At 39.0% G+C, this 24056-nt stretch overlaps 1 protein-coding gene across 2 annotated transcripts in view; it reads right to left on the bottom strand.

Annotated features, from left to right (window-relative positions):
- LOC127432324 (mitogen-activated protein kinase kinase kinase 1-like) overlaps positions 1-24056 on the bottom strand; it is a 167133-nt gene that overhangs the window by 7455 nt on the left and 135622 nt on the right. Inside the window, exons 17-20 of one of the 2 annotated variants that reach the window (XM_051683222.1) lie at positions 23271-23402; positions 20087-20229; positions 3891-4022; positions 2666-2702 (exon numbers count right to left, since the gene is read on the bottom strand). In XM_051683222.1, the coding sequence (XP_051539182.1) occupies positions 2666-2702; positions 3891-4022; positions 20087-20229; positions 23271-23402 (444 nt within the window). The remainder of the gene's footprint in view (positions 1-2665; positions 2703-3890; positions 4023-20086; positions 20230-23270; positions 23403-24056) is intronic. The other variant, XM_051683223.1, reaches the window with a different exon arrangement.

The raw sequence follows: 24056 nt of genomic DNA on the forward strand, positions 1-24056 counted from the left end.
TTTCTTTTTTGCCATTTTTGACCTAATATTGACCTTAAGACATGCCAGTCTATTGCATAATGTGGCAACTCAAAAACAAACACAAAAGACAATGTTAAGCTTCATTTAATGAACCAAATATCTTTCAGCAGTGTTTGATATAATGGCAAGTGATTTTCTAGTACCAAATTAGCAATTTATCATGTTTACTCAAGTATAAGGTGTTGGAGTGATGGCAGCTGGAAATGGGGCCTGTCTAGATTTGATCAAAAATGACTTTTTTCAAATAGTGATGGTGCTGTTTTTTAGTAAAATCCTGACTATACTTTGTGAGCTATTGAATGCCACTTTGGTGAATTAAAGTACTAATTGCCTTCTGAAACAGCAAAATCTGTACATTATTCCAAACTTTTGGCCGCCAGTATAAGTGCTTTGTTATGGGAGCTGTCCGGTCCAAAGGTGCTAATCACTTTGGCAAATATGTCCAGGTGTTTGTCTTCTCAAAATGAAAATAATGTGGAAATACTAACAAACATGAAGTTGTAACCTTGTCGAGGTGCTGAAATATATTAACTATTACAGAAATCAATGAAATAAATAATTATGACTTTGGTAAGACAGGGTTTCAGATGTTTGCTCAGCTTATAGAGATTAATAAAAGTGACGCAAGGAGTGCATGTAACATGAATGTACCCGATGAGCATCACATCATAATAAGGGGACCTCATGTAGCCTGTGTTGTTTCTTTGGCTGAACAGATGGACACAGAACAGGATTAAAATGACGGATATCAGTACTGAACTACTCATAGACCTTTCTTAACAGAATGAAGGGAATCTCTCATTGCACACTCACTCTATCCTCCTTTGATGAACGTATTTTACTTATTTATTTAGTCCTATTTATACAAGTTTTAAACTGCAGGGTCACTTTACTCACATATTTCTAAAGAAATCTGTTTAATAAGATAATCTTTCTATTTCTATTATAGTTATGATTCTCAAATATGGCCAATGAAACGTTATAATGTATTATGTGCCATGTAAATTTCGATTTATCTTTAGACCTAATTTAGACCTATCACATTGCATGCGCAGACTGTGGAGACTGCCAGTTGATTTCAATGTGATTTTTTAACACTTTTCTTATCCTCTAAAGCAGTGTATAATGGCTTTCCAACAATCAAAATATATTAATATAATTTTATATTAATATTAATTGTCCCTTTGTCTCTGATAAACTGTGAAAGATGCGAGAAAGATACAATTAAGTTGCACTTAATGGACTTAAGAGTGGTTCAAAGCTCTCGTTAATTTACAAACGTTTTTCCTTAGATAACTGTGCTTTTGGGAAATGTACCATAGAGATTAAGTACTAAAGTGCTACTAACATTCTTCTTAGTGCTTCGGGAAACCCAGCCAACACCTGTGAAAAGCAGCAGGACTGAAAAGTGTCTAATAATAATGTTTATTGCAATATCTCTTAGTTTAATTTACTGTATTTATTTCTATGGCCATTTCATTTTTCATTGTGTAACAGGATCAGCAAGTGGCTTCCACATGCTTTACTTAATTTTGTGTATGACCCTTTAATTATATTTAAGATGCACTCTCCACCCACTGGCTGGTGCTATGTAGCGAAATGGTTACGGTTGGGTCATTGAGATTTGTGCCAGCTGAGAGAGTGGTTGTAGTGGGTGAGTGCTCCCCGGAAAAATATTTTAATTTATTTTCATCTTATTTTTGGGGGGGTTAACATCGACATGTATTTTGTTTTGTCATGTATGAAAATGTACTGTATGCCCTCTTTTCAAGCTACCATATTTTATGTGTAGTAATGTTCGATTTAATGTTCATCCTCATTATACAACACGCGTGAGCATGATTATTGGGACTGACCACTGCTTTTCAATGTGTTTAACCAGAATAAAATCCACCAAAGGCGTGAGATGGTGTCATTCGACTACTTTATTCAACACAACACAGAGACAACCCCATTACAGTTGCATCAATATGACCTATTAAGGTAAATTTCTAATAATAAACTTATTAATTAAAAACAAACAATTATTGTTATTATACATGTAATTATGCAACTAAGTATTAGGTAAATGAGCGAATATCGACTCATAAACGCTGAGGAAAGGGGCGTGCTTCATTATATTTACATTTATGCATTTGGCAGACGCTTTTATCCAATTTTATGCCCTTATTACAGGGACAATCCCCCTGGAGCAACCTGGAGTTAAGTGCCTTGCTCAAGGACACAATGGTGGTGGCTGTGGGGATTGAACCAACAACCTTTTGCTTACCAGTTATATTCACAATGAAATATAAAATGTCAGTAACAATATAATAATTACCATCACTTTTACTTTATTAAAATAAGCTGTCATTTAACCCAACATAAGAGTCACTTTTCGCACAAGTCCGCCGCCATTTTAAATGAATCGATATAAAGGTTGAAACCACTTTTTTTCACAAATAACCACTAGATGGTACCATAAACATGTGAAACTTACATACCATATGTTTCTTGGCTTGACAGCTTGAACAGAGAGTGAAACAGGAGCCATCAAACACTGTGTATCATATTTGATACATACGGCGTTATAGGGTTAAAGGGATACCACCGAACTCTTAAAAGGGACAGTCAACCCCAAAATGAATATCGTGTAATCACTTACCTTCATGTTTTTGCAGACCCCTATGACTTTCTTTCATCTGTGGAACACAAAAAAAGACATTAGGCATAATGCAAGTCTCAGTCAGCATTTTCATTGTACGGAAAAAAAGATGAATGAAAGTGAATGGTGACTGGGACTAACATTCAGCCTAACATCTCATTTTGTGTTCCTCAGAAGAGAGAATTCCTAAGGGCTTGGAACAACAACACATGATCAAGTAATCATGACAGAATTTTCAATTTCAAGTATTTTTTTAAAGGTGTTTGCCAAGAACAACAATATAAATGTAAATCAGCACATGATTGCGTGTCTTGCTGGAAAACAAGTGACTGAAGAGAAGTGCTATAAAGTAGGTTGTACACTAATCATTCCATCTGAATAAAACTAGAGGGAAGAACTGAGGAAAGTAGTCCCCTGTGTGATTTAGATGAGATTATTGTAAAATGTTTTAGTATTACAATATTAATTCATTTTGTGAATTCTTAAAGGGTTCTGTGACTGAAAAAAGGTTGGGAAACACTGGTGTAGCTTTTCCAGCAAGAAACCTTAATTTTCCAATGAATTGTGCTGTAGCATCACAAAATGCTACATTTGTCCAATTATATTTTGTGAGCTCAGCAATGGAGCCGTGGGAGTAATCAAACACACTCATCTAAACCGTCATCTCTCACACGTAGCATGGTTCATTTTTGTAAGGGAATGTCACTTTAATTAAATATATAACTATCAGGTGATAGAATCAGAACTTCAGGTTGCAGTAGGGATGCAAATTTGAGCAAATTCTTTTAACCGAATAACCCCCAGTATTAACCAGTTAATAACAGTTAATAACAAGCCAGATATCAAGCCAGTGACCAAACAGCATGACAAAGGCTAAACATGTTTCATCAACAAATCTAAACTGGCTGGAATAAAACAGGCTCACATGACAGATGTGCATAATAAGCAATAGGCATTACATTAACATTTGAACAAACAACTGTATATTTCCTTTTTATATTTCGTAACAAAACTTTTTTTTGCATGTCCAATTAACCTACAAGGCAATGAATATTGCCAGTTTAACAAATGTGTTAAAATTATTATTAGATTTTTACATTTCCAGCAAAAACAACACTATTGTGATACATACCGTTACTGCAATTACTGTGACATAAGATTTTGGTCATAACGGGCACTCCTAACACACACACACACACACACACACACACACCCCTATCCTTACCTTGAATATGAGTGCTAGATGGTTGGAGTGTTTCTCAGCATTCCATGGAGGTTTAGCACAGGACATCTCTATAATAGCACAGCCCACACTCCAAACATCACAGCTGCGACCGTATTGCTGCCCCCTCAACACCTGCACAAACACAACACATACATGACACCAGTTCATAATCACTAACTTCAAACGTCTGTAGCAAAACAGAGCGTAAAAAACAAACAAATGCTCAGTTGTCTCCACTTTCTTTCTAGCTCTAAGCAAAGAACCAAGAACTTTGGTGTGTTGGACCTAGAGATGAGCGGAACAACTACTGTAATCTCACTGACTTTTAAATGCAAATTTAGAGTCGACTAGTCTAAAAAAATAAGAAACCCTCAGAAAATTCAAAAAACATTGTTTATGCAACCTATTTAAAATACTTAATCTATTCCAACAGCCAAATCTGACACTAATTTCCACTGAAAAGGGGCATTTATCTGCAACATGCTCGCTTTGCATTATGATCATTGTACATTAAATGTAGAACATGACACGTATTCACTGAATCAATGTTAGTGAATACACGCATATTTATTGAAAACAATTTAATAAATAGTGCAGGACAAATACAGAATCCCTAATAGCTTGTTCTAAATGGAATTCACACCTAAAATAGTCATTTTGTAGGCTACATAGAGCATACATTTTTCTTGATCAAAATTAACATGTCAATATGGTCTGGTGAAAGACTGGACCTGACTCATCTGAAGCGATTATCCTGCACTTGAAAAAGGCAGCTCTGTGGGAAAATAACTTTCAAACACAGATTTAAAGAAGACTCAAATGTGAAAACATCCATAGCAACTTGCAAGCTAACGTTTCGGAAATCCACTTCCCTCACCATCATCGAAGTGATTTCCATAGCTACTTTGCTTGTCTTGCGAGATAATGAAATTTTTCTGCACGCGCCTTGAGTGTGAGAGGGAAGAAGAACATAAGGTGAAATGAAACTGTGTATCTGCTCCAGATATCCTCTTTTTTAATAATTGTATCATTAATAATATTTAAAATGTAACATTAACATGACAGTAATTTAAGCGCAACCTTTGTAAAAATATAAAGCCAAACGTAAATGTGATGAACAGTTTAATGGGGAAAAATATTAACCAACTAGTAATTCCAGTGTCGAATGAGAGCATCAGTACCGTTTAGTCGAGTAGTCTCGCACATCGCTAAAGATTACATTTCTACAAGCTTGACACTTGTTTTAAACTAGATTTTTAAAAGATTTTTTTATTTTTATCACCTTGGACAACCTTACTTGTCAATGACCCTAAAGGCCCAGCCACACTCAAAGCGAAGTGCTTTTTCATTTTTTTGCTTCAGAGCCAAAAACAAGTTCGATACAGCCGAGCAACAAAATACTGTTTGCGAACATTCAGACACCGGCCACACCGCTGTGGGAGGCATTTAAATATGAAACAAACTATGTAAAACATGAACTAATATAACATTAAAATGTGTTATAAATTACTTCATTCTATGAGTAGAATTCACACAAGATCAGTAAAAAAAGCTATTTTAACTACTCGATGATGATTTAAAATAATGTATATGCAGTACATAATGCGTAATTTGTCATCTTTACATTCTACATTCATGGCAATGCAATTAATTTATATGAATTAAAATAACTCAAATAATCATGCCCCCAGACCTGTGCGTAATTTCTGCAATAAGGAATTTGTAGACAAGTGATACTCGTGTTCAACCATATGGACATTAAACAAACAATATATTGATCATATAATTAATTTGATTACAATTTTTAATAAATTGACAGCCCTAATTCAAATACAAAAATCAGTCTGGATTAATTGAGTACCTAATTTTCTTTCTTTTTTTTTTTTTTTCCTCTCCCCTTTTTCTCCCCAATTTGGAATGCACAATTCACAACGCGCTCTAAGTCTTCATGGTGGTGTAGTGACTCGCCTCAATCCGGGTGGTGGAGGACGAATCTCAGTTGCCTCCGCATCTGAGACCGTCAACCCGTGCATCTTATCACGTGGCTTGTTGATCGCGTTACCGCGGAGATAGCGCGTGTGGAAGCTTCATGCTATTCTCTGCGGCATCCACGCACAACTCACCACACGCCCCACCGAGAGCGAACCACATTATAGCGACCACGAGGAGGTTACCCCATGTGACTCTACCCTCCCTAGCAACCGGACCAATTTGGTTGCTTTGGAGACCTGGCTGCAGTCACTCAGCACGCCCTGGATTCGAACTCGCAACTACAGGTGTGATAGTCAGCGTCTTTAGTCGCTGAGCTACCCAGCCCCCCAAAATTTTGTAGACTGTCTGAATTGCATTTGTTTGGATCTCTGCAATGTGATTCTGTAATCTGCTGCTGTGTGAAAGTGGCCTAAGTGTCTCACTACTTGGTGCAGAATGAACTCGATCCATTTGGACATGTGCCGGAGTACGGCTATACGGTATACCGCGATAATTAACATGCACAATATTGTTATAATGGGTGCATAAAAATATGGTGAAAATTCTAGATAGCCTATTAGCTAAATTTCTCAATTTCAAAATTGTTGAAATGATGAAAAAAGAAGAAAATGTATCGTAGTTTAGATGCACATAATTATTTTCTCCGCAGAGAGCTTGGGAATGATAGCTCCTGTTATAAAAAAGTATTTTTAGGCAAGTCAGGTCACTCGGCAGACATCTTTGGAACACTTTTGGGCAGCTATTTTCTATGTAAACAAGCAGCATGCCAGTGTAGCTCCTATCTTCTTGAAGGGGGAAATACAAAAATCACAAAAACGGTTGGTCAAGATTATGATCAAAGAACATATTTCAAATCAACAGTAAAATCTGACAACACTGGTATCATAAACTGTGCTTTACCTCAGATTACACTAAAAAAAATTATTTTCTTGGTTTGTATAACTAATGCACATGCAAGTTCTCATACTGATTGACAGATATCTGTATCTAAAAGATGATTGGCTCTTTTGCCTGTAAGACGGGACTTGCTTTCTACATCCATTGGCCGCTGGGCGTTCCAATAGACCTTTTTTCACAGACTGTGATGACACGTTTCTGCCTTATCAGCGTAAATCTCGCAATTTGTTTTATATTATACATATTAAAATATTGAGTGTAAATTTATAACATTATGCTTTGTGTTACATTACCCTGGAATAAGTTTTAAAAAATTAATTACCACAGCTGCGAGGGGGTTTCTTTTACAGCTGCTTGAGTGTGACATAAATTACATCTCTCATCTGACTTGCTTAATCCACCACTCTCTATTTTTTTCCTCTTCTGGAAAGTCAATTAAACATAATAGTGAATTTTTTCTTTTGCTGTTGGAGCAAATGGGTAAGTGAAAATAATATTTGCTCTGATCTCCCATTCACTCCCATTCACCGCTGTCGAAGTTTACCCTGCAAATTTTGACTTCCGTGTTCCAAAACCCTGAGTGTGAAAAAGGTCTAATTCTCCCATTCATTTAATAGAAGTGATCCATCTCTGCTCAATGAAGCTGTTCAATGAAGCTGTCTGCATGACTCACGGACAGGGTAAGGATTTTTTTTTCGATTAACATTTTTTTGATTCGTAGATAAATAACAAAGAAAAACACAACATATATACATTGAATCCACATTTAACTCCCACTATTACCCCTCCACCTCCCGAATCGCCAACCCCACCCTGACACCCAAGGAACACCCGTCACATATAAAAATACACACACACAAAAAAAAAAATAAAAAAATAATAATCATACATAATTAAAACTATACTTCTCTCTCCACAGCCTCTATCCGAGAGTCCCCCAAAACGCTAATTATCTGCCCCATTTTCTATCAAACAAATCCCAAAACCCCAGCCTTCTACATGACACCTCCCTGAAAACTGCCACCCTCCCAATCTCCGCACACTACTCCGGAAATGAGGGCGCTCCAGCTGACTTCCATCCCCTTGAAATAAGCTGTCTGCCAATCATAACACTGGTCAGAACCTAATTTTTTATGCGTTTATCGCCCATATTGATGACCGCCCCATCGCCCAAAATACAGAGTCTGGGGCAAAATGAAATTTGAGTGCCCAATACGTCACACACAAAACTCTGAACCTTCAACCAAAATTCTTGGATCTTAACACACCACCAAAAAACATGGGTTGTGTCTCCATCTTCTGATTGGCATCGCCAGCAGGTGGGTGTGTCTTTAAGACCAAGCCTGTACAATCTAGAGTGTGTCCAATAGACTCTATGTAAAATCTTGAATTGCATAAGGCACACCCTTGCATCTCTAGATATAGACTTGACATTTTTTTAGAATCCTAGCCCACACTCCCTCCTCCAATGCCAAGTTTAAATCTTTCTCCCATAATCTCTTGACTGAAGTTAAAGCTCCGTTCCCCAGACTCTGAATTAGCAGGGAGTAATACACTGATGCCTCATGACCTTTTCCATAAGCAGTAATCATCTCTCCCATATATCTGCCGCTTTGGGGGGCAGATATATGGGAGCTAAATTTACAGCTAAATTTTATTTAGCTGTAAATACCTAAAGAACTGAGATCTGGGAATCCCAAAATGTTGAACCAAATTTTCAAAGGATCTCAAAACTCCACACTCATATAGGTCACCGAGTGTAGTTACCCCCCCTCACAATCCACTCTGACCAGCAGAAAGGGGACTTATTAATACATAATTTAGAGTTCAGCCATATGCTCGAGGCAGCATTTAAATAAATGTCTGAATTAAACACTCTGGACACTTTTGTCCATACCGAGTGCAAATGCGAGATAATGGGGTGTAACTTAACTTCTCCGATTAGTTTGACAGAAATACATCAAGATGGTGCCAAAGATGGCAGCCTCTGTGTGGTGCGCTCCTATTCTTTTGTTGTTTTTATTTGTTTGTCCTTTGTTTAGTAATCTTTTTCCAGTCAGTTTTACCAGGGACGAACTGCTGAACATTTGGCAGTACATACCAGACAATCTTTTCCCAGTTTTTGAATATTCTGACGTTTTGCTGGACATTTTAGTCAGAGGCGCAGCATTGCTGTTCAAGAGACGCAGGCGAGGGAGACGAGCAGGCACGCTGGTCAAGTTCTGTTGGCGCAGCTTTCGAACAGCGCTGCGGAGCATTCATCTAGTGAATCTCTGCTCTCTTCCTAACAAAACGGATGAACTACATCTCCTCACCCATACAAACAAGGACTTTTCAAACTCTGCTGCCTTGTGCTTCACAGAAACCTGGCTGAGTGAAGCCATTCCGGACAGCGTGTTACATCTGCCAGGCTTTCAGCTGTTCAGAGCGGATCGTATCACGGATTTAACAGGGAAAATGAGAGTAGGTGGAACATGCTTTTACATCAACGAAAGTTGGTGTACTTGTAACAACGTTAAAGAGGATGTGCTGTCCTAATTTGGAAGTGCTCTTTATGAACTGCAAGCCGTTCTACGTGCCGTGGGAGTTTTCCTCATTTATTCTGGTGAGTGTGTTTATCGCGCCAAACGCATGCGTAAGTGCCACGCTGCAACAGCTGGCTGACCAGATCACAGACACGGAACAACAATATCCGGACTATTATTCTTGGGGATTTTAACAAAGAAAATCTCACACGTGAACTGCCCAAATACAAACAGCACATTACATGCCCAACCAGAGACAGGAACATACTGGATCACTGCTACACAACAATAAAGGATGCATATCGCTCTGTCCCTAGAGCAGCTTTGGGACTCTCCGATCACTGTTTGGTTCATCTTCTTCCAACCTACAGACAGAAATTAAAATCAGCCAAGCCTGTAGTAAGGACTGTAAAGTCATGGACCAATGAAGCAGAGCTGGAACTACAAGCCTGCTTTGATTGCATGGATTGGAGTGTTTTTGAGGCTGCAGCCACTGACCTGGACGAGCTCACAGATACTGTTACATCATATATCAGTTTCTGTGAGGATATATGCATTCCTACTAGGACTTATTTAATGTTCAACAACGACAAACCATGGTTTACAGCAGAGCTCAGGCAGCTTTGTCAGGCCAAAGAGGATGCTTACAGGGGTGGGGATAAAGTCTTGTACAATCAGGCCAGGAACACACTGAATAAGGAAATCGGAGTGGCTAAAAGAAGATACTCTGAGAAGCTGAAAAACAAGTTTTCAGCTAACGACCCTGCATCAGTGTGGAGTGGCATGAAACAACTCACAAATTACAGGACTCCTACCCCCAACCCTGTGGTGGACCAACAACTGGCTAACGACCTGAATGTGTTCTACTGTAGATTTGAAAAGCCCAATCTCACACTCCACACCCGCTCTGACCTTCACTTCACACAAACACCTCCTGCAACCCCCCTCCTCCCCCTTCCTGATACTCAACCTGCACTTAAGATCTGTGAAGAAGAGGTGTGCCGCGTCTTTCAGAAACAAAAGACTAGGAAAGCTTCAGGCCCAGATGGAGTTTCACCCACATGTCTTAAATCCTATGCTAACCAGCTGGCCCCCATCTTCACACAGATCTTCAATAGATCACTGGAGCAGTGTGAAGTCCCATGCTGCTTCAAACACTCAATCATCATTCCTGACTCAAAGAAACCAAAAATCACAGGACTTAATGACTACAGACCTGTCACCCTGACATCTGTGGTCATGAAATCATTTGAGAGACTGGTGTTGGCCCACCTGAAGGACATCACTGGACCCTTTCTTGATCCCCTTCAATTTGCTTAGAGCAGGTCTGTGGAGGATACAGTCAACATGGGATTGCATCATATCCTGCAACATCTGGACAGACCAGGGACATATGCAAGGATCCTTTTTGTAGACTTCAGTTCGGCTTTCAACACCATCATCCCAGCTATTCTCCGGACTAAATTACACCAACTCTCTGTTCCCAACTCTATCCGTCAGTGGATTATCAGCTTTCTGATGGACAGGCAGCAGCTTGTGAGACAGGGGAAATTCACTTCCAGCACCTGTACAATTAGCACTGGTGCCCCCCAGGGATGTGTGCTCTCCCCACTACTCTTCTCCCTCTACATCAATGACTGCATCGCCAAGGACTCCTCTATCAAGCTCCTGAAGTTTGCAGATGACACCACTGTCATCGGCCTCACCCGAGATGACGATGAGTCTGCATACAGAAGGAAGGTTAAACAGCTGGCTGTCTCGTGCAGTCAAAACAACCTTGAGCTGAACACGCTCAAAACGGTGGAGATCATTGTGGACTTTAGGAGGAACACCCCAACACTGACCCCCCTCACCATTCTAAACAGTACTGTGGCAGCATTGGAGTCATTCAGGTTCCTGGGCACTACCATCTCACAGGACCTGAAGTGGGAGACCCACATTGACATTGTGAAAAATGCAGAGGTTGTACATCCTTCGCCAGTTGAGGAAGTTCAACCTGCCACAGGCGCTGCTGATACAGTTGTACTCAACAATCACTGAGTCTGTCCTCTGCACTTCAATAACTGTCTGGTTTGGTTCAGCTACAAAACCAGGTATCAGAAGACTACAAAGGACAGTTTGTACTGCTGAGAGGATTACTGGTTGCTCCCTACCCTACCTTCAAGAACTATACACTTCCAGAGTGAGGAAAAAGGCTGGAAAAATCACTCTGGACCCCACTCACCCTGCCCACTACATTTTTGAACTGTTGCCTTCTGGCCAACACTTCAGAGCTCTGAGCACCAGAACCGTCAGGCACAGGAACAGTTTTTTCCCCTCAGGCTATCCATCTCATGAACAGTTATAATTGCCCCATTGAGCAATAATTATGTGCAATACACAATTTAGTCTTTTTATATTTATCCAACATCTTCTGCCATAACATTACCTTGCACTGTATATAACAGATTTGTATTAGATTTGCACTACATGTGTGTGTGTGTGTACATATATGCATATATGTGTATGTATATAATATATATACACACATATACATACATATATATATATATATATATATATACATATATATATATATATATATATATATATATATACACATATACACATATATATATATATATATATATATATATATATATATATATATATATATATATATATATATATATATACACACATATACATATATATATATATATATATATATATATATATATATATATACACACACATACATACATACATACATACATACACACACACACACACATATATGTATGTGTGTGTGTATATGTACATTTGTGCTCAAAAGTGTGCATACCCTGGCAGAATTGTGAAATTTTGGGATTAATTTTGAAAATATGACTGATCTTGCAAAAAAAAAAAAACTGTCTTTTATTTGAGGATAGTGATCATATCAAGCCATTTATTATCACATAGTTGTTTGGCTCCTTTTTAAAATCATAATGGTATCAAAAATCACCCAAATGGCCCTGATCAAAAGTTTACATACCCTTGAATGTTTGGCCTTTTTACAGACACACGAGGTGACAGGTTTAAATGGCAATTAAAGGTTAATTTCCCACACCTGTGGCTTTTTAAATTGCAATTAGTGTCTGTGTATAAATAGTCAATGAGTTTGTTAGCTCTCACATGGATGCACGGAGCAGGCTAGATACTGAGCCATGGGGAGCAGAAAAGAACTTTCAAAAGACCTGTGTAACAAGGTAATGGAACTTTATAAAGAACCTTTGGAAAAGGTTATAAAAATATATCCAAAGCCTTGAAAATGCCAGTCAGTACTGTTCAATCACTTATTAATAAGTGGAAAATTTGGGGATCTCTTGATACCAAGCCAAGGTCAGGTAGACCAAGAAAGATTTCAGCCACAACTGCCAGAAGAATTGTTCGGGATACAAAGAAAAACCGACAGGTAACCTCAGGAGAAATACAGGCTGCTCTGGAAAAAGATGGTGTGGTTGTTTCAATGAGCACAATACAATGATACTTGAACAAAAATGAGCTGCATGGTCGAGTTGCCAGAAAAAAGACAATGCCACAAAAAAGCCTGGTTACAATATGCCAGACAACACCTTGATATGCCTCACAGCTTCTGGCACACTGTAATTTGGAGTGATGAGACCAAAATGCTATGGTCACAACCATAAGCGCTATGTTTGGAGAGGGGTCAACAAGTTTTGTGCTCCTTGAAACAACCACACCGTATTTTTCCTCTCAGGTGGAAGTGACCAATGAGCCAAATGTCTGAGACTGAATGCATAATAATAAAACAAAATCTTGGGTAGGCCTAGCCCACCTTTGTCAATCAGCCTATGTAACTTATTGAAATGTAAGCTAGGACACTTACCATTCCAAATTAAGGACTTTACTATGCTATCAAATAGCTTGAAATAAGAGAGGGGGGCATCTACAGGGAGAGATTGTAGCAGGTAGTTAAATTTCGGAATACAATTCATTTTGATAACATTAACCTTCCCAATCATAGAAAAATGTAATGTAGCCCACCTGCCCACATCACTCGAAAACCTTTTTATTAAGGGGTCAAAGTTAACTAAATTACACAAATTTGCTGGGAATAAAATGCCCAAATACTTAAAGGAATAGTTCACCCAAAAACAAAAATTTGCTGATAATTTACTCACCCTCAGCCCGTCCAAGATATATCCGAGTTTCTTTCTTCATCAAAACAGAAGAGGGATGACGTAAGCTCGTTGGTAAGGTCATGTGTCACGTGGAGGAGGAGGAGGCAGGAAGTGCATCATTGTTTACAAGAAAAACTTGCACAGAGCACAGACAAAGCGCCATTCACAAACCAAAACAGTCCAAATCAATATAAAATAAAATACAATTTCCAAATAATAATAAAAAAAACAATGTAAACAATGATGCACTTCCTGATTCCTCCTCCACGTGACGCGTGACCTTACCAACGAGCTTATGTCATCCCTCTCATGAGCGCATGTCACAGAGATGTACCGAAGCGAACATTTGTAGTTAAAAAGTATATAAGTACTGTTTTGTTTCTCAAAATAATCAATGGTAGAAAAAGACTCTTCTGTTTTATATATCTAGCCAAAAGTTTCCCTGCTTTATCCCCTGACACAAAATATGACTGTCTTGCCCTGAATAGTATTATATCTGTATTTTAATAGGGTCAATTCTGAGGCCATCAGACGACATTCGGTGTTTCAGCTCTGCCTCGGCACTTTTAATATTCCCTTCCAATTCCACGAGTTCTCATGCTTTGGATCTTTTGGTGATTGAGGCATACTGTATGATCTGACACCTAAAAACTGCCTTAAGTCCCTCCCAAGCCACACCCACAGAGGATACTGAGGACCAGTTGGTCTCCAAATAAACATTGATTTCAGCCTTTAACATTTGTTGGAATTCAGGATTTTGCAAAAGGGAAAGTGCCAACTATATGATTTCTTTTTCTCCGTATGTGGCAACATTTCTAAACTCACCAAGGCGTGATCTGAGACTAAGATGTTTCCAATTGAGCAAATCAACAACAGATGAAATGAGGGACTTAGATATAAAAAAAAAATATTCTAGAATAAATCTTATGGACTGATGAATGTATAGTCCCTATCAGATGGGTTCAAATGTCTCCAAATATCTGTAAGACCAAGATTTTTGCACATCCCATGAAGCGTCAATGTTGCTGTAGGGGGCTTACACACTTTTGCTTCACTATGATCAAGGACAGAGTCCAACAATAGATTAAACTCTCCTCACAATATTATATCATGAGGGGTGCCAGCAGCTTGCAACATCCCTTCAAGATCTATAAAAAAAAATAGATCTTGCATATGCCTGATCATCAGCGTTAGGTGTGTAAATATTAGCCAAAAATCAACCTTTGCCCCTGAATTTCAGCTAAAACAATAATGACTCTCCCTAATTTATCTTTAATCTGTTTGAGACATTTGAATTGTAGATGCTTACTTATCAATGTAATGACTCCCCTGCTCTTACTTGAGCCAGCACTAAAGAAAACATGTCCACCCCATATCTTCCCAAATTTTTCAGCTTCCTGCGGAAAAAGATGCGTTTCTTGAAGAAACACTACATCATATTACTTATGTTTGAGACATAACCTTCCTTCTTTTTATGGGGTGCGCCAACCCATTCACATTCAATGTGGAGAGAGACAATCCACTCATATTAACATCTGACATTTTGACATACCAGAAAAAAATAGTGTGTATGTCAAAAATAAAATGATAAAGACCACATTCCATCATTAGTGCAACAATCAAACCCCAAACTTCCCCCCCGAATCCCAAAAAAAAAAAGAAAAAGAAAAATGTGCGCATTAACCCCGCGCACGACAGCGCCAACTAGCGTCAATCCCTGTTAAGTTTGCTGATGATACGCCGGTGGTAGGTCTGATCGCTGACAATGATGAAACAGCCTACAGAGAGGAGGTGCACACTCTGACACGCTGGTGTCAGGAGCACAACCTCTCCCTCAAGGTCAGTAAGACAAAGGAGCTTGTGGTGGACTTCAGGAGAAGAGAAAGAACACAGCCCCATCACCATCAATGGAGAACCAGTGGAGAGAGTCAGCAGCTTCAAGTTCCTGGGTGTCCACATCACTGAGGAACTCACATGGTCTGTCCACACCGAGGCCGTTGTGAAGAAGGCTCATCAGCGCCTCTTCTTCCTGAGACGGCTGAGGAAGTTTGGAATGAACCGCCACATCCTCACACGGTTCTACACCAGCACTGTAGAGAGCATCCTGACTGGCTGCATCTCCGCCTGGTACGGCAATAGCACCGGCCACAACCGCAAAGCCCTGCAAAGGGTGGTGCGAACTGCCAGGCACATCATCGGAGGTGAGCTTCCCTCCCTCCAGGACATATATACCAGGCGGTGTGTGAAAAAAGCTCGGAGGATCATCAGAGACTCCAGCCAACCGAGCCATGGGCTGCTCTCACTGCTACCATCAGGCAGGCGGTATCGCAGCACCAGGACCCGCACCAGCCAACTTCATGACAGCTTCTTCCCCCAAGCAATCAGACTTTTGAACTCTTGATCTATCACGATCAATATACATCAGCATTGCACTTTATTAATCTTATTATCTCACACTGGACTGTCATAAATTATATTCTCTTAACAACATGCTGGCAACTGACTATCAACCGACAGCCTGAATGTCAATACAGTACAATACAACCTACTGTATTACATTTATATATACTATATATACTATTTTTTTAATTGTATAATGTGTACTCTATATTGTGTGTATTGTATAATGTACACTGTATGTTTTTATTTGTATATTGTGTTGTGAGTAATTATGTGTATATTAGATTTTAAATTGTGTTGTGTAAATTTGATGTTTATTGTAGATTGGTATGTCTCATCACTGTCACGACTGCTATGTTGCTCGGAACTGCACCCAAGAATTTCACACACTATTGCACTTGTGTGACATTAAAAAAGTGATTTGAGTGATTTGATTTGATTTAAACTCAGTCCATGTACGCCTACGAGAGCCCCCGCGACAACTTTGCCATCAGATTGCGCAAGTCCGGTGTTTCTATATAAAAAAAATTACACCACAAGATAACTTACGCTGTCCATTGACTTTATGACTGACATTGCTTGCTGGGGACATGTAAATATTTTGCGGCCATCCTTAGCATCTATTCTCAATTTGGCCGGGAACATCAGTGCAAAAGCGACCTTCCATTGATGTAAGTTTCTTGCATTCCTTGAATCTATCACATTTCTCTTTTGTCGAACAAGAATAATTATAATTAATTTTAATTTATAATTAATTTAATTTTATAATTATAATTAATAAGAAGTCTGGGAACAAGAAAATGCTATGGTTCTTCCAAGAAAGCCTTCCTTTACTCCTTGCCTCACATAACACAAGATTTTTATTGGATGATCTTAGAAATTTGGCCAGAATTGATCGGGCCTTTCTCCCTCAGTGGATCGCCGAGCTGGAACCCTGCGAGCTCGCTCGATTTCCAGCTTATGGCCTGTTATGTCTAGCAGATTCGGAAAGAGCCCGTCCAGGAATTTCACCATATCCCAACCTTCTTCGTCCTCAGGAATTCCAACAATTTGGATGTTATACCACCAGTTGCGGTTCTCCAAATCCTCCAGCTTCTCCCAGACGTGCTCCAAATCCACCAAGGTCTCTAGTGGATTAGCAGCTAATTCCCTCTCTGATGACTCCAGATAAATCGATCTGTTTCTCGACATTCCCCACTCTTGTAACCACCTCAGTGAATTCAGTCTCCATGGCAGTGATCGACTGACGTATTACCGCAAGATCCTCCAAGTTAGCAACGACCTTCGTCAGCACTGCCAATTCAACAATTCTCGCCAAATTTCCTTCACTGGCCAAATTGGCTCCTGGGCTTGTGGCCTGCTGTTCAGGGGCATCAGCTTGAGCACGCAAGTGTCTTTTAATGTCTCCAGAGCCTGAGGACTTTGAATTCTTTGACATATTGTCTTCCTAGAACAGTTAAGAATCAGGGTGTATCGAATCTCACACAAAGTATTAAAACTAGCAAAGTGTGCAGAGCTCGCTGTTCACACGTCCGAACCTCGCATGGTGCCACGCAACTCCAGGATTTCTTTTTTAATGATTAAAATACTTTTCTTGTCTCTTCTGGATAAAAGCATATGCTAAATGACTAAATGTAAAAGTAAATGACTTGCGGAGCTTAGTAATCGTGTTAAAGTCATGATGAATGAAGCGCCTTGCGCTTTTGTTTTAAATGAAGGTGTGTTCTATTCAGAAGTAATCATTCCAACGCACTTCAAAGAATTTACCATTCACTGGAAGAGCTCTGAAAGGCTAAAAGGTGTGGGGCTCAAAAATAAAGGTCATTCGGAACTACATTTTTAAGTAATTTTTATTTAAAAGAGACAGAGAGAGAGAGAGAGAGAGAGAGAGAGAGAGACAGAGACAGAGAGAGAGAGAGAGAGAGAGAGAGAGATAAAATTTCCAAACAAAAGACAGCTTTGTTCATTTTGAAGAGGTTTTAGTAATGAATCCTCTGCTGGCCAGCTGAACTGCTTTCTAATTAAACAGAGTTTGGAGCAACAATGACAACAAGGAATTAAGGGTCCGGCCCATTGTGGCTGCTTCAAAAGAACTGCAATTTACTGCAATGTCAAGTTACTGAGAGATCTAAATCCACCTTGTGCTGTTTTCTGACTGGCCACGTAACTCAGAACAGCACACAGAGGGGTCCCCAGACTTGAGGCTTTGCTGAAGGACACTGACATTAAAGGTTTAGAGAGCAAGGAAAAGTTGTGCATCTGTGGGCCCTGACTTCACAACAGAGCAAAAAATAGTCCTGATCAAGAAAGATATTTATGCTGTAAGCAGCCGATGTGATGCACAATCAGTCGAAACACATCCTGTTATGTACAGTAAAACATTGCACAATGCCTCTTTATTGTGAATTGATTTCTATGAATTCTATTCATTATATATTTAAATAACTTCAGCAGCTTGTGATGGCATATAGACTATCAAATTACTTTTTGGATGTTAAAATGTGTTCTCATAACTTGATGCATAAATATCAGTCACTTTATTTTCTCAGTCTGTCTAAAATAAAAATACATTATATACTGTATGTGTGTTTGTGTGTGTGTGTGTGTGTGTGTGCACTTGTAATTACTGTATGAATTGTAACTTTTGACGGTTGCATCAAAAGCAGTTTGTGATATAAAAATTCTTATTTAACCCTCGGTTACTGGCCAGGTAATTTTTGACCCATTAGCCATTACTTTTTAAAATTAAAAATGGTTTCCTTCAACAGAGCTTTACGAGGCATTTGCCATCTGAACACACACATATACAAAAAAAATATATAAATTGACTTGATTTGATGAGTCAAAAAGTGACACTCCTACTGTTCCAGGTCAAATCTGAATTAATGGGTGAAGGAAAATGAATGGGTGAAAATATAACAGAGCATTTTTTTTTTTATTTGTCAAATAAAAATCAATCATTCAGCCACAATGCGGAACACACCCACACAGAAATGACGGGGAGAGAATCTAGCACATCCACAACGCATGCACACACGCACACACAGAGAAATGATTTGGTGACACTATAATGCAGAGCGTTTTTTTTTTTTATTTTGTTGAAAAAGAAATCAATCAGCTACAATGCAACACACACACATGTACATACAGACCAAAAGATTAAAGTGTGACACCACATTACTGCTGTTCATGTCACTGATTTGAATTTAGATGTTTGAAAAAAGTTTCCCATTGCAAAGTCTTCTGTTTATACACAATTTGTATTATCACTGTTCATTGCTGTTCATATCAGTTTATTGCTGTTTGTTTTATTGACATTTTTGTTCATTTACTCTATTGAGTTTGATTTATTTCAGACATCAAAATTCAATGACTAAATTATTAATATATATATATATATATATATATATATATATATATATATACATATACATATACATATATATATATACACACACACACACACACACACACACACACACACACACACACACACACACAAAGCATAAAAACGGACACTTCAAAACAAGTGGTTTAAAAAAAAAAGCTAAACTTTGACAAAAAATAGTCTTTGATGATGTCTAAGTATATATCCAAATTCATAATTTGTGAATACATCTCAAAACTAAGTTTGTTTCAACACTGGATTACAGAGACTAGGCCCATCTAAATCAATGGATCACTATAGCCCCCCCTTACTGGTTTTTAAACTATACGTCATGTATATTTTCACCAGATGACACCAAATGCCTGACAAAATCTCATACTTTCTTAATTTGTCAGATTAATGAAGTTTAATAAATGTTTTTACAGAAGTGACCTTTTTTTATATATAATTAAATATATATATAAAAAAGTCTAAATACGATCAAATTCAAGATTAAATGCAACAGTTTAATATAATGAATTTATTGAAATTAACTTATATGATTACTCTATCTGGGTAAAATTCTACCCCGAACAATGAAGGTGTCGGCCTGTAATGAGCAGTAACCAAGGATTAAAAGATGCTTATCAACACTTACAGGACCTTTAAGGCAATTTAATTATTCACTCAAGATGATTGAAGATGCACTATATTTATTTGTGGGCAGTTTATGTAGTAATTTAGTCAGCTCTCAAGTCAGTAGAAACTCGGGCCAGTTCTGAGAGAGGTTCGCAGTTCCCCTGACTGCACCAGCAGAGATCCAGCACCATTTTAGTTTAAGAGTCTTACCTCTGGAGCCATAAAGGCGATGGTCCCCAAGAGCTGACCCTGGAACTCTCCTGCACCTGTGGCTTTAGAGGCCAGACGCGCCGCAGCCCCAAAATCAGCGATCCGCAGCCTCTGGCCTGTGCTGTCAATGAGCAGATTGGCACCTACACAGGTCAAAATGAGAAGATAGACATTCTTAAGTTCGCTTTTAAAACCTACTGAGCTGCCACACTGTCAACCGCCACAGCTTGAGGATGTCTATATTGGATATTCCCATGACACATTGTGAATGACACAATACAGTCTGTCTCCCTACACTCTCAATCTACTTATATATTTCCAAATATCAGAATATTTTGCAATAAACTTAAAATGTATGTACTTATAATCAACAACTTTAAATCAATAGGTTTTATATTTTTCCATCGATTTTAATTTGATTACATCATTTGCAATGCTTCATGGGATTGTAGTTCATGCCCTCATGCCCTTAAAGACATTAAGTACCTTTGTCTTTTTGTCCAATTTTTAAATACTTTTTTACTTTAAATCAAAAGTTTGTAATGTTGTGATTCACCTTGGAGCTAGTTGGTTTGGTTCAAGGATTAGAACTCTTTTAGAAAGGATTTTATGAAAACCGTAGAAGAAATTAATGGGAAATACTTCCGGAACCAAGAATGGGTGGGCACTGTTGTGCTATGTGACCTGTTTCCTACTTTATTTTCATTGGTATAAAAAGTGGCTTGTCCTTTAATATTTATTATAATGTTTGTTATAAGTGCTAACTGCGTATACACATGGTTAGAGACTAAACATTATTTAAATTAGTAGACCAGAGACAAGAAAAATCATAATCTGGTTTGATGTAATTGTCAGATGTTATTTAAATGTATAATCAATAAAATTCATGGCAAAAACAAAACAAAAACAAAAACACAACAAACAAAAAGTACATCAGAAATTGGACGGGCATCTGTCAACTGAAGGCACATTGTGATGCAATAGACGATTCAGGTGTAGCATTACTGATCATTATAGGTGCAACTTGCTTTTGACGCTCCACACCGCTTGTGTCAGGTGTAGACAAGGCTGCAGTCTGACTGAAACAGAACTTCACAAGTGACTCATCTGGAATGATCTACACTAGCAACAAGGCATGTTGCCATGCTAATGACGTGATACTTGAAGCATGAACGACAGTATAAACTATTTTTTTTTAATCATACTGATATCTTTGATTTAAATGAAAGTAACATTTCTGTCGACTTGTTCACTAATCATGGATAGGTTCCCTCCCTCTCCTTGTCTGTGGTCCCCACATTCTTTAAAATGTCCATCATTGTGCCTGTACCAAAGTAATCCAAAATCACTTGCTTAAATGACTGGAGTCCTGTTGCTCTGCCCCCCATCATCAGCAAATGCTTTGAGAAACTAAACAGAGATTACATCTGCTCTGTGCTGCCTGCCTCACTGGACTCACTGCAGTTTGCTTACCACAACAACCGCTCCACTGATGATGCCATTGCACTTACACTACACACTGCTCTCTCCCACCTGGAAAAAAGGAACACATATGTGAGAATGCTGTTTGTAGACTACAGCTCAGCATTCAACACCATAGTGCCCTCTAAGCTTGATGTTAAACTCCAGGTACTGGGCTTAAACAGCTCGGTGTGCAGCTGGATCCTGGACTTACTGTCAGGCAGATGCCAGGTGGTCAGAATGGGCCTCAACACTGGAGCCCCGCAGGGCTGTGTTTTCAGCCCACTCCTGTATTCCCAGTACACACATGACTGGGTGTACAGCTCCAATGCCATCATCAAGTTCGCTGATGATATGACGGTGGTAGGTCTGATCACTGACAATGATGAAACGCTGACACGCTGGTGTCTGGAGCACAACCTCTCCCTTAACATCAGTAAGACCAAGGAGCTTGTGGTGGACTTCGGGAGAAAAGACAGAGAACACAACCTCATCACCATCAACGGAGCACCGGTGGAGAGGGTCAGCAGCTTCAAGTTCCTCGGTGTCCACATCACTGAGGAACTCACATGGTCCGTTCACACAGAGGCCATTGTGAAGAAGGCTCACCAGTGCCTCTTCTTCCTGAGATGGCTGAGGAAGTTTGGAATGAACCACCGCATCCTCACACTGTTCTACACCAGCACTGCAGAGAGCATCCTGACTGGCTGCATCACTGCCTGGTATGGCAACAGCACCACCCTCAACCGCAAAGCCCTGCAAAGAGTGGTGCGTACAGCCAGACACATCATCGGAGGTGAGCTTCCCTCCCTCCAGGACATCTACACCAGGTGGTGTGTGAAAAAAGCTCAGAGAATCATCAGAGACTCCAGCCACCCGAGCCATGGGCTGCTCTCACTGGCAGGCGGTATCGCAGCATCAGGACCCGCACCAGCCGACTTCATGACAGCTGCTTCCCCCAAGCGATCAGACTTTTGAACTCTTGATCTCTCACGATCAATATACATCAGCACTGCACTATTAATCTCACACTGGACTGTCATAAATTATATTCTCTTAACAACACACTGGCAACTGACTATCAACTGACAGCCTGAATGTCAATACAACACAATACAACTTAAAGTATATTTTATATATAATGTTTATTGTATACTGTGTATTCTATATTGTATTGTATATTGTACAGTATTATTTGTATATTGTGTTGTGTAATTATGTGTATATTAGTTTTGTAATTGTGTTGTGTAAATCTGATGTTTATTGTAGATTGGTATATGTCTCATCACTGTCATGACTGCTATGTTGCTTGGAACTGCACCCACTGTTGCACTTGTGTATATGGTTGAGTGACAATAAAGTGATTTGATTTGATTTTTGAATAATATAAAAAATAAAATTATGTTTTGTTTAGAAGGAAATCAAGCCTACATTTAGGACCATTGAGATTTTTTCTAAATTGTGACATTATTTTCTGGTCATCTTAGCATGTTGCCATCTACCTTCTCGAACAGACTTTACATCTGGAGAGCCTATGATTCATTAAAATGCTGCCTAGTAAGGCAGTTCACTAGGTTTCAGAACAAAGCTTAAAAACACACAACTCCACCTATGAGAGCACCAGGAAAAGTACACTGAGATGAGAATAGAAACCTTCCTTCCAGTGCAAAACAACAGCCGTTTCCTGTAGCTGTGCCCCTGCACGAGTTTGACTGTAGCTCACCTTTGATGTCCCGGTGGATGATCTGGTTCTCGTGGAGGTAGGCGAGACCTCGCAAGAGCTGCTCGGTGTAGTTGATGACCACACCCTCCTTAAAGGCACCATATTTGTTTAAGAGATGAGATACAGAACCACCTGAAGACAAGGGACGAAGAGTGCAAGTTAGATCACTTATGCTGCAGTTCCTAATAAAGTTACCAACTAAAATGGCGAGGAAGTCTGTCTTAATTGAAAAACTTCTGTATTAATTTTCTTCCTCACTTAAGCATGTTCACAGGGGCAGTATGTGTTAAATTACAGCAACAGATAGAGAGATTATAGAGATTATAATTGATTAAAAACATGATCTGTACCAACAAACAAATTCAATTATATATTTTGGACTTTCCAACCCTACATATGAGCGACAAAGAGGATGATTTAGATGATTGCGTCTGATTTCTGCCTGGTATTGCTGCAGGCGCAATATACAATGTGATAAAAATGTAACGTTTTATGATGCTACACTGCTACACTGGAAAACAATAGCTTGTTAATGGAAAAGCCACACTTTTGTGAAAATAGCACTGAAAATAGTACCGTCACACTACTGTACAATTAGTTAATTGTTAAATTACTAGTGTCACATTAAGTAGCTAGCATTCATTTCAGTTAGAAGCCCAACACTGTCATGGGATATCAGTAAGCAGGACTGCTTTACATTATTTACATGTGAGAAACATGGAGTAATGTTAAAATAGTGTCTGACATGTACCAATGTGAAGTAGAGTTTATTTTTACAGAGCAGCG

Source organism: Myxocyprinus asiaticus, chromosome 42 (genome assembly GCF_019703515.2).
Source record: "Myxocyprinus asiaticus isolate MX2 ecotype Aquarium Trade chromosome 42, UBuf_Myxa_2, whole genome shotgun sequence".
In the NCBI taxonomy this organism is placed as follows: Eukaryota; Metazoa; Chordata; class Actinopteri; order Cypriniformes; family Catostomidae; genus Myxocyprinus; species Myxocyprinus asiaticus.